Source organism: Penicillium cosmopolitanum (assembly GCF_028827165.1).
Source record: "Penicillium cosmopolitanum strain IBT 29677 chromosome Unknown utg000005l:1.0-4006212.0:1.0-4009387.0, whole genome shotgun sequence".
In the NCBI taxonomy this organism is placed as follows: Eukaryota; Fungi; Ascomycota; class Eurotiomycetes; order Eurotiales; family Aspergillaceae; genus Penicillium; species Penicillium cosmopolitanum.
In genome coordinates, this window is record NW_026622675.1 from 1,126,236 (window position 1) to 1,138,569 (window position 12,334).

General features: G+C 49.7%; 1 protein-coding gene across 1 annotated transcript; it reads left to right on the top strand.

Moving 5' to 3' along the window:
* Positions 1 to 9,562: 9,562 nt before the first annotated feature.
* On the top strand, positions 9,563 to 11,728 carry N7509_003470 (DUF2457 domain-containing protein; the record flags this gene model as incomplete). Its single annotated transcript, XM_056628107.1, has 1 exon — positions 9,563 to 11,728. One exon carries the CDS (start codon positions 9,563 to 9,565, stop codon positions 11,726 to 11,728), a length of 2,166 nt encoding a protein of 721 aa, XP_056490841.1.
* Between the last annotated feature and the right edge of the window lie 606 nt (positions 11,729 to 12,334).

The window sequence follows — 12,334 nt, forward strand, 5'->3', positions numbered from 1 at the left end:
TGGATCTATCGGTGAGTGTCGGTCTGAAATATTCGCAGTCAGTACATTGGGAACGCAGAAGACTCCCTAGGTACGAACTATACAGAACACACGACTAACTTAGCAAACCCATGGTTAGTTTAGGAGGTCTGATAACTACAACCGCAAAATGTGGTTACGATTAGGATATAGCATGATTCAAGTTTGCAATGTCAAAAGAACTACCAATTGAGGAGGCAACTGAGTAGGGAATATATACTAACAACTAGGCTACCAAGGAATCGTCTCACCAGTCCAATCCGAAATCCATACTATACTCAATCATGGGACGAATCGTCGAAGTCTTTTGTGCAAGGCTCGATCAATATGGCCAGGCGCTCCACCCAATTATGGAAAGTTGGAGCTAATTAACTCCAAGTAGGAATAAAATTTTGATTATTCAGAGTGCCTTTTTCTCGCGCATAAACCCTCTCCACAAGCTATGTTGAAGCTGTTACCATAATATTTCAATAGAGTATAGCTGACTAAAATACAGCCCCGTGCTTTCCTCACTCAGACTCGAGTCGTTTTCATCAGCGACTACTTTAGCCTGGTAGTACCTCCCAAAAATACTAGTATGGTCATTTTTGCTCTTTCCCACCAGTTTTGTGAATGTTTCTGCTCTTACTGTCAAGCGAGAAGCCGACTTTTCTTTTCTCCTTTCAATCCCTCATCGGGTACATCGCTCCCTACCTGGGTAGCCTTCCCTTCGCCAGCTGTTTGCTGGTTTCTCTCTCGTGGCTTTGTCGGAGCGAAAGTATGTTGAAAGCCCAACATTTGAGCCTAAAAATGTAAGCGTTGATTTGGGAAGCTGTGAGAGATATTGTAAAGCCGCTAATCTATCGAGAAGCTCCGGGGCCTCCTACTGTCCGCGTATCCGCTTGTTCAGATTTTAAAGTGCTGAGACTTGAATACGATTAGCTGTGGGTTATGTTAATTCAATGGCTTGTTATTGGACTTGCTATCCAGATACGCTTAGGTTTGATACAGAGGCAGAAGTCTACCACCGTATTTGCCCCCAGCAACCGGCCGGCCAACGCTGCTTCGCAAACTGGATTCCTAGGGGGAGATTGTTCGATATCGCGCTCGCCGTGCACATTTTACTGGTATCGAGCTTGCTGAGATTGTGGTAAAGATAAAGCGGCTTACTGGAAGAAGCGCGATGATGAGGCCTGTATCATGGAGATGCGGTAGATTACACTGGAGCCAGAGGACATGGTGTGAGGAGCTTGGGATTCTTTGGAGGTTCTTTGGGAAGCTTTTTTTTGGATCCGAGCCGTTTTTGCTTTTGTTATCTTTTGTAAAGTTTTCACTGAAAACATAGAAAGAGCCTGTACTGTTTACTAGGCTCAGGGCTCGATATTTTCTTCTTCTTCTTTCTTCTCTCTTCATGTTGAGGGTGCTTCCTTGTGTGCAAGTATTCGTTCATGGAATTGGCATAGATTTTTGACTGTTTATCCCATGTCTATGTTTGTCTTGTCAAACTTTTAGATAGGCAATGGGGAATAGTTACCATCTACCTACCTGCCTACCTAGGCATATCTATATGGATTAAAGCTGTACTAGAAGTGCCCGTAACGCTGTTGGTGAAGGAATTGAGGCCCCTGGAATAACTAAATTGTCTTTGAATGAAATTGAGTAGACAACTGACCAGGTGCTTCGGTATCGATCGGACTTGCGGTTCGTCATATACCTAAGTACCTACTAGTAGTAACTGGTATTGAGATCCAAAGGAACACTTGGCTCGGGATATATCTGTGAGGCTGTGTTGGTCAATGGACCTAATACCATGGTGACAGCCCTACAAAGAAAGACTCAGAGCAATTGGGGCGCATCTTTCTCATCTACCGCAACTTGAACAGCTCTACTATCCTGACTATAGAGTATATATCATATTGAAGTACTACTAGTAGTAGTACTATAGACTATAGCCGAATATCTCACCTCCCCGAAAACTATGTAGGAGGGCGAAATTAGACAAGAGTAACGCTAATCCAAATGCACACACAAAACAATAGGATTGAGCCGAAGACCATTTGAAAAACTGATTCATAAATCTCAATGAGTTCTGTATTGTTCCGTGTCGGGGATCACTAGTAGCAAGAGGTCGAAGCAGGGTATGACGTATATAGCCCCATTTCATCCCCAAAGCCCCCTCTCAAAGACGCCCGAAGCGATAAAAATAGACATGTTCAATGATACTTCACTCATACAATAAGTTAGGATCAGAATGAAACACTCCTATATTCATTCATCCCTCTAAGGGTGACATCACCGATGATGAAGCGGTGGGCTTACTCGCATTGGAAAGGCATTGGTGAACGCCTTAGCACCAGACCGCTGAATTAAATCGTGCATCAACCTAACAGAACACTGAAACGGGCCACTTTACAAACCTACACAGGCCATGAGTGATTTTTTTTCGCGGACAGCTGTTCTCCGGCGATGTACATAGGATGAGTGAATGACTTGTCAGTCAGTTGTTTCCCGAATCCACATCTATCGGGAGTGTCCGTTTCGAGAATCCTTTAATCCGCCACTAGCTTGGACGGACATGGTAAAAGGAGAAGACTATCAGTGGAACTTGAAACTGTTTTCCAATTCATATCATTGATTGTCGTCAGTTGAGGATCAAATAAAGTGACGCCCCCGCCAGGCCAGTCGCCCCGTGGCGTGGCCCCTACGTGGCTCGGCATTTGGTGATTGGAATGATATCACACTCGATCCACCTTCCTCTATCGACATCTCTTTCATCATGGGGTCCAGGGATTGTACAGTTCTCGGTCGGCCATTCAGCGGTTGGTGCGATTGAGGAGCGCAAGCCATGCCGTCAGCGTGCGGTCGCATCGGATGAATATGTGCGTGCTGGTGAAGGTGGGATGACCAGTGCGCGAACTTAACTTAGTCTCCTCTTCTTTGAACACCGGGAGGGAAAGGCACAAAGGGTCCGGGCTTGTCCGATGCACGTTGTAGTCAGTTGCTCGAAGACAGCTAGATAAGGTAGCAGTCATAGGGCAGGGTAAGGAAATCCGTGGTAGAGCTATGAATTGTGATTTGTGCTACAATGAGTCCGACCTATCATTGGCAAGCTCATTTTCGCACGGGTGTGGCCCCATGACCTGTCGCAGTGGCCAACCATGCTGCCGGTCGCTTGCCGATCCTGACTATCGTTGGTGTTGGCGAGATCAAGATTCGTAACTCCCTACCTGGGATATATTTAGGTTGGGTTGAGATATGTTTAGTCCTGTCGCTAGCGACCATGGGGCATGACTATCGTCATCGGCACGATGAATGAAATCAAAACACAGGCAGCAGCTCCGATTTTGCTTATCGCCGAAGTCTCAAAATAGTAAGCGTTCATTCGATTGATCGGTGCATGATGCGATCGCAAGTGGCTGAGTTCTCTATGAGCCTCATTGGGTAGCTTCGAGCTTCCATCTTTCTGGATAGATGCATGCTTTTCTACTATGACTTCCAAATTAGTTGGTACCCTGAATATACACGGACTGGCTGTACACATGTAAATTGAGTGTAATATGTCCACCTAGAATTTATGCAGGATACGGAGTTTGCATTTCGACATCGGATGCATGGAAGGAGGCGCAGTCGAGCTTCGTCAGTGTTTGTCGCTCACTGTTTTGTCGGTGCCTACGGGGGATTGCAACCAGAAGCAGGATACTCTGTTTCTCATCGCCGAGCGCTTGATCGGACCGGACCGAGTCGAATCACAGGCACGAACTTGAATCTTGAAGCAGCCAAGCCGATGATCTACAAACCCCCAAGCCCTGTGTATAAACACTGCCACTTTCGTACGAGACTCCAGATGTACAATACAACTTCCCCCTAACAGCAGTCGCTCGGTACGACGGCTTGGCGGTCCACAAGCAGATCAATAGATTGAACACCCGCCAAGACTCCATTCATGCACTTCTTCTGGCCACCATGATCGACCATGATCGCCCTTGGCGCAGTTTGCAATAGCGCTAGGATGGTCCATCCTGAGTTTCGTCACCCTCACCCCTATCAATGGTCCTATGAATGGACGGCGATAGGGCATTCTTGGCGCCCAGACCAGACCACGGGGAGGAATCCTCCTCCGCGCCTCCACGAATTTGTCAGTGTATTTGTCTCCCCTGAAACCTTCTGTAGAGTGGACTTGGCCAAGATCCAGAGCTCGAAAACAGGGGGTACGGGGAAGAACGCTCTCCACTCAGTTCTGGGGAAAGTGGACACGGCTATTGTTTACCCCCGGCACGGAGTGCATGCTCCGTACTGAGACGATGACTCCCCCCTTGTTCTGTCTGTATTGGCGTTCACTTTCGGGAAACCGTAAGTTGCACTGGATGCATTCTGAAGGACGAAATGCCCAGGCCTTGGCAGTCTGGAATATCAGACATGGCCGCCAAGCGTCGCGGAATGGAGCCCAGCCCGTGCGTCCTCGGGCGTCAGCCAGCTCTCTCCTTTATGTGCACTGCCGCGACGGTTGATGATCTATCCCCGGCTTTGCGAGACCTTATGCATGAGGGCATAGCGGGTTGAAATTTAGTCCTTGGTATGCGTTTAGGTACTGTGATCAGTCCGAGAGACCGATATTTTGCTGAGAAGTTCTTGGCGGGCGGTAGGCGGGCTGGGATACAGTTCCGATAACTCTTTACTGTACGGAGCAGTTCTCGTCCCGGTCAATGAGTGATCTTGCGAGGAGCGTGATGCAGCAGCTGTGCCCTGGCATGCTTGGTTGTGACCGGTAGAATGACACACGGTCGGGTTCTAATGCTCGGCCGGAATACCATCTGGAACTTCAGAACGCCGGTCTCTCAAGCTGATGGCGGTACATCGGTGCATTCCAAGGGCTGAATATATTCCGATATCATTTACCAACGGGACCCCGGCGGCTCCAGCTTGGCTTGACAAACACCAGAATGTGAAACACTGCAGACAGTCAGCGGAAGGCCGCAAGACCTGAAATTGAATAATGAATTAGGAATGACACGTATTTGAAATCCCGTGGCCGGCAGATTCTTAAGTGTATCACCAGTGTCGGGTTGGTCAGCGTTAACTGCACCGGCGATGTACACTGTATACACCAGCGCTGCAGGGAAGAGGTTAGGCCGGTGCCGGGGAGCACGGACCAATTTCAATCGGCGAGCATTAGTGATCGAGTCAACACATAGATATAGATACGAGAAAGCGATAAGATTGATGAAACAGTTTCAATTGCCATTCTTCAAATTGGATTCTGAAATTTTAGTCCAGTAGTAGGACGAGTACTGAGTACATAGTACGAAGTATTTAGAAAGGAACAAGTGAATTGAATTATTGAGTTACAGCTCTGGAATAAACTGTTTACATATTGTGCACATACCTACGCTACGAAGTACCTCTTTCTGGAGGGAATTCCTAGCGAGTTCGTACGAATTTCCAAGCCAAGTGGAACAGCCGCTGTCAATTGCCCTGCAGTTTAGAAGCAGTTTACCTATTGGACTAACCGATGGGGATCACGATGAACTGTCCTTCTTGACCAACTCGAGTCTCATGGAGATTTTCCCGGTGGAGCTGGTTTAAAATGCCTCATAGTGAGCATGTATGGCCGGCGACGCCAACGCTGCACGCTACTGCACTGTCCATCCCGCTCCTCTCCTCGTCTTCCCACATTGGGGGCACTCTCACGTCCCCACTTCCCCCAGTTGTGCTCCGGTCAACCGTTTCTGCGCCTGTACGGAGTAAGGACAGTGGCATTGTAGATTGCTGCGAGAGCTCCACCTGCACAGTTCACACCTTATTGCGCCCTTGGGGTTTGGCGCGGGTTGGGAGTCTCCGCTAGCACTTCCCGTCTGGTGCCACGAGCGCAGACACGCTACACTAGTTGTTTGCTCGTTCCGATACTTCGCGATAATGGCTGGCTTGGGGGGTGTTTATAGCCCTCGGCGCCTCCTCAAAGGATTTGGAGATGGGTCCCGATCGTGAGGGGGGTTGCCTTGGCTCAAGTCCGCAAATTGTCCGCAATCTATCATCTAACCTATAGTTTCACTTTTATGTATGCACAGAAGTATGTAAGTCTTCGAAGCGGGAGGTGTGCCGGGTTTACCCTAGAGCTTTGCACTCGAAAGGATGAGGTATGCCCAGTCGCGTATGAGCAATATTAATAATAATATACGGAGTACGTAGCGCCCTTCGTGGGGGTGTTCTATTCTTGACGATTCGGGCTGTTGGAGATCGAATCCTGGCGGCTACTCATAGTGGCCCAGCGGCTTGAAGCTCCATCTGTCTCCAATAGAGAGGTGGCGTCTATACTCCGTACTCTACTAGATACAGTCTTAGTGTCGCGGATCGTCGAGTTCTCTACCACTGCGCATCGATCCCCTCCCACCTTCCTGAAACTCGTTTTTGGGGAGGCGTTGCGCCGGAGAATTTGGAAAAAGTCTCGTAGCTCAAGTCAAATGATGAATGCATGCATATGTATATGTGATGTTAGCAAAAATCCCTCTATACTACGGAGATCTCTAACCGGCATATCCCAGCTGCGATGCCGTTTCGTTAGCAACAAGCTTCGCCCCATTTTCGAACGCAGCTGTGCTCGTCACGTTGACCGGTTCGTGGGCAAACCAACGGACCACTGAGCGAGCTGGAGGCGAGGAAAACTACAGGGGCCATGCCTGCTCGCACAGATGCAGTGTGGGGGGGATCTCCTTGGATTCGTGAAGCTTGTCAAGATCTAAATACCGGATTCAAGGTTTTGGGTGGGCAGTCTGCCACAGATCGATGACTGACAGCATCGTGGTTGTAGGGCTATGTATCTACCCAAGGAACTCGAGTCATGGTATTTTGGGTCCTCGCTAGATTGTCGAGCATATGCCGCACCACCCTAATGGACTATGACCGATGTACTCCGTACCCTCCAGGGCTTTGATTAGGTATTACGATCGCGGCTGACCGCTTCTCTTGCTCCAACCCCCAACGTGGGTGGCCCCCATCAGCTGGCCATTGAGATTCATCTACAGTACGAGCATCCCGACCTAACCGCAGATAACGGAGCAAGCGCTCCAGAGACAAGTACATTGTATGTACCTCGATGAGTGAGTACTGTTATGTACTGGCGGTACCCACGCGACCGTATTGCTGCTGCCCAAATCAAATTCTGGCGGAGTAGAGGTGAAGCATGCGTTTACGTTTCACCGCAGATCGGAGGCAGTGTGGTGTAATTCCCTTGCTATCAAAGGCCCACGCGATGATCACATTTCTTGTGCCTCGAATAGTGATGTATGATGTATGATGGAAAGTATACAGAGCCAAGAACTTGAAAGGTCAATTCCTAGCTGTCAAGCTGAGAATAGCAGCAAGGCTCAGCGTCTTGGCACGATAAACAGTGCTGCCTTTCTGTTCTTGGCATGCTTGCAATGCCATGCACTGGGAATCAGTAAAAGCTGGGCAAAACTGTATACCAAGACCGATCGACCGGCAGGAGAATCCATTGTGTGTGGGGGAGAGATGATGTGTTCGGTGCAAGTGCACCAAAACATACTGAATAATATGTAGCTACAATTGTCTCCACCCGAAGAGACCCGAATTGCTACCCCAATACCAAGCTTGTCCGTACATTGTATACTGTACCCCAGTACCTAGAGTAGGGAGTTGAGCCGAGCCAAGTATAGCTACTACGTCACAGGTCTCCGCGGAGGAGCAAGGGAAAAAGCGACCATCGAGGACCAAGCATTCTCGGTCTCGCAGAGTGTCCAATGCATACACTGGGGTCAGGAGGGTGCTGAGAGGAAGTGAAACCGCAAGTGTAGCGCGCAGAGCGCGTTTACAACAGAGTTCATAGAGTTCACAGGGACGGAGGAAAGGAAAATCATGGCGGCGACGGACTACCGTAGAGAGGATAGTGGTGAGCAGTATTAACCACTGAAGGGAGCGAGAGCCATCTTGCGGGTGGACTCGGTCGTGAACTTGAACTAAACAGGGTAGACAGAGTGGGCCAAGGCTAAATTCGAAATCAATTTCGGCATCGACTGGGACGAAAGAGGGTTCAGGCACAGGTACACGGCCGCTTTGGGGCAACCTTGGAATACCACGATGATACCGTTGGTGGTAACTATTACTAAGTGTCACTAAGCGTGGGCTGGGCGACAACTGGTGTGCAAATGGTGGTATTATCGGGGAGATTACGGTATTGTGACCGTACACAGCACGGAGTCCGCTTGCATCTCCCCGTACATGCCAGTCCAGTCAAGGTGTGAGAACATTAGTACTCTACATATGTTGGGAAGTAGAAAAAAGGACGAAAACAAAGGACATCAGTGTACAAGTATGAGTACTACTCGGTAGTCACCGCACAATGAATTAATAAATACGGTGAAAGGGTCAACCTTGGAAGCGACCAAGTTAACAGAAACGAGGGCTAGGGTCATTTACCCGCATGTTGGGGAGGGGCGGCCCTGAAGCGGTTAGCCAGCACAAAATGCCTCATAGTCATAGTCGGCCACCAACTCGACACACAATAGTCATCACGCTCCACCAAGAATAATGAAACCCTACTTGTCTGGTCGCACGGATAGTACTTGAGTACCTAGAGTACGAGTAGAAAGAAAGAGAGAAAGAAAGCGATCAGCATGAAAATAGCTTACAATGAAACTACCAGTACGGAGTACCCAAAAATAACATCTCATACTATACTATTTACTACTGTATGTATACCCCGTAGATGACTGTACGATTACACTTGTACTATTTGAAGGCGCAGGAACCATAAACCCCCCCCGTACTGTGAGCTGCATCTCAGGTGGGGCTGGAAGAAGCGTGGAAGGGCAAGGGCAGACTTTTGCTTGTGGCAACTGGGAAATCTCATGTAAGAAATTCGGGGGAAAAAATATTTTTTAATTTTTTAAATTTAAATAGCCCAAAAAAACCCCAAACCAGAAATGAAAAATTAAAAACCCCCCAAAAACCCCCAAAAAAGCCCGCAAAATCAGCGAGACGCTAAACCCAACGCGATCGTGCCGTCCTCCCGCGTATCGTCACTGTCTCCCCCCCTCCTCCAGTTTCAATCCTATACTTGCCTCTCTTTTCCTTACCACTCCATCTCCACTCTCCTCTTTTCCTCCCCTCTCCCCTCCTCTATTTTATCTCTCTTGTCAATCTCAACTCTTTTTTGTCCCTTTTTTGTTTTTGGTTATTTTCCTTTTCTACTATCGACTCACGGCCCCAAGATTCGTTCTTGGCGCTCTGCCTAAAGCCTATCCGGCGCTCATTATTGAGCTGCCACCCGTGAAAAAAAAAAGACGATTATTCCTCTTGGCGACTATTGTCACCGTTTCTCTATTTGATGCCTCGTGCCCCCCCTAATCATGCGCTGGATATCCTGACAATCGTCCTTTCCGGGGCTTTCTCTGGACCTTACGGTCGATCGATCTATTGGTGATCGATATTGAAAGAGTGCAATTACTACGCGTGCTTATATCGCCACTTGCCCTCTACGACAATTCTTCTCGACAATATGGCTCAAACCCGTGGCGACGACCGAAGTTTTTCTTTTCACAACCTTCTCAAGATGCTACTTTCACCCGGATCATCCACCCGGCCGACCCACGAAGAGGGCGACCTGGGAGAAGACCTCGATGAACCCCCCGATCAACATCATATCCTACACGCCAAACCTATACACCCTGAAGATGGAAGGATATTTGCACGACCGCCAATTCCCGAACGCCAGGAATCCCTGCTCACCCGTGCCCTGAAGAGCAGTCCCGAAATGTCTCCTATCGAACCTCAAACCCCTCTCCACGACTCGACCTATACCTATCGTTCCTACACTCACAGCAACATCAGTGGCATTTCAACTGCTGAGCTGACCAGCGATGGCGGTCTTACAAGCCCCTCCCTGTCCAACACCCCGAGTCCGCCACTCCCGTCTCAGATGATGGCGAAGAAGGATGTCACGCCGAAGATCAAGGTTGTCAACGCCAGCGAGACTACTGTCGAGGCCAACCTTGGACGCAAGCGTTGCATCAGCTTTGCCTGCGGCCGTAAGACCGACGAGTCATCTCAACAGAAGCCATCTGCACCACTACCAGCGCCAGCGCCACCTGCAACAGCTCCCTCGAAAACGGAAGAGACCCTCGAACCCCCGAAACGTCGAACCACCCTCACATTCGTCTGCCCTGGACGTCAAGATAAGAAGCCAAATATTCAACGTGAACGCTCTCCAGTGCGCAAGGTTGCATTCCGATCTAGATGCCGCGGATCTCCCGCCCCCTTGTCTCGTAAAGTTTCGCCACCCGCCGAGAGCTCAAAGGCCGCCGAGGTTATTACCACCCCTCAAACTACCGCTATTACTCTCTCGAAAGCAGTTCCGACGAGTGGACTGGGCAAGTTTGAGGAATCCGAGGCAACTCGTTTCCACGAATTTGCTAGTTCTATGGATGAAGATGACGAATGGGTCAACAGGGCAACGGACTACAAGGAAAAGATCACTCTGAATGACTGCATGAAGAAGGAAATCGCCATTCGTCGACTTGGCGAGGAGGCTGAGGAGGAAGCCGAAGACGAGGACGACGATGACGACCTGGACTTGGCAGACGATGACTCAACGGTCCACGACTTCTCCGATGACGATGGGAATGAGTCGGATAACGAGGCTGGTTTTGCCGAATCGGATGAAAGTGACGATGATGGCTCTGACTACGAGTTTTGGGCCCCATCTGCTACCACCTCTGACTCAAACGTTCCATCTATTGAGGTGTTCCCCGCCGCGATGGAGCGACGTGCATCCAACACATCCTTTGACTCAATGACCGACGATCATCAGAAGTGGCTGCCGGCACCTGTACAACGGTCTAACCGTCGCCCCTCTCGTTCTGCCCCCAGACCTATCAAGATGCGCCCAGGTACCCCAAACTTGCCCGACAGCACAGACTTTGTCTGCGGCACTTTGGATGAGGATCGCCCTCTTGAGGCCGCCTACAAATCATGCATCGAGCAACGCCGTCTTTCAAAGCAGGTTATGATCCCGCAAGACATCGACCCTAGCTTCCCTACCAGTGACCCCGAGGACAACGGAGACCTGGAAGACATCTCGGAAAGTGCGTTGGACAGTGTTGTGTTGGAGCCCACTCGGGGTCGGGCCGATGGCCCGGCCGACAACGCTTCGCCGCGCCACTCACCGAAGCGCATGGTGTCGCCGCCGCCGCCCTCTCGTCGGGCCGGACGCACATCGCCCAAGCGACTCAAGTCTCCCCCTCCTCGCATTCGAGCTAAGTCGCCCTCGCCTGAGAAGTTTGAAATGCCAGAAGACATGCCTGAGATCAACTCCCCTCACGGTGTCAACATCAGCCATCTGGTTCAACGACCGCCTATTATTCGGACCAAGTCTTTACCCCGGACACCGAACCCATTCTTCACCAGCATGGACAGATCACACCGTTGGCAGGGCATTCCTCCTCTGACTGAGTCACCTGAGCGTGAGCACTCGCGCACTCGTGAGCCTCTTCACACCCGCGGCCCGATCGACATTGTCGAGGGTCTTGAAAAGAAGCGCCAAAAGCGCAAAGAGAAATTTTGGCGCCAACACTGCCGCAAAGCTGCCAAAGAGCAGGCGGTCCGGCGACCAATTAAAGGCAAGGGAGCCGAACGGATGAAGGAGCTTGGCCTCGAAGTTGCTGAGAGGTGCAGAGCTTATGGTGTCGGACAAGACACCCAGCTCGTCCTATCTGTTTGAGCTCCCGACCTCTCCTGAGGTCAACCCATCTTCCCACCCACCACCCCTTCCTTCTATCTCCTTCCCACTTTTCCTAACGAATACCCCTTTTGGTCTGTACATATCTTACCTTATTTACCCTTTCACCCTTTTTTCTCCCCCTCGGTCTGGTTCCGAGAACCCTTCGCTCTTACATACTTATGTTTGTGTCTTACCATCGAGTTGATGGCATGTTCCCTTACACCTTTCTTTCTCTCGCTTATTTTGCTTTTAATCTCCTTGGGAGGAACTCTACCTATTCTTTTATTTTTCTACCCAGCATATGTTTTTGCTCTGAGGAGGCCACTTTCTTTTTGAATTGCATGGTTGCGGTTGCATATACCCCTTATCTGAATTTGCTGCATTGTGGATAAAGTGGGAGGAATTGGGTCGGTACTAGTCTTGTTACTAGAATACATATATATTTGGATGATAAATAATTTCCTCTTAAATCCGAGTCCTCTAATTACTAGACTTTCAGTTCCAAACATCTGAAGAATAGTAATCGGTAGGTACCCAGAGGGCCGCTTGCTTAGTACAAACGGGGAGCCGAAGACTCGTCGAGTCCGCCACCGCTGATCCTGAGTG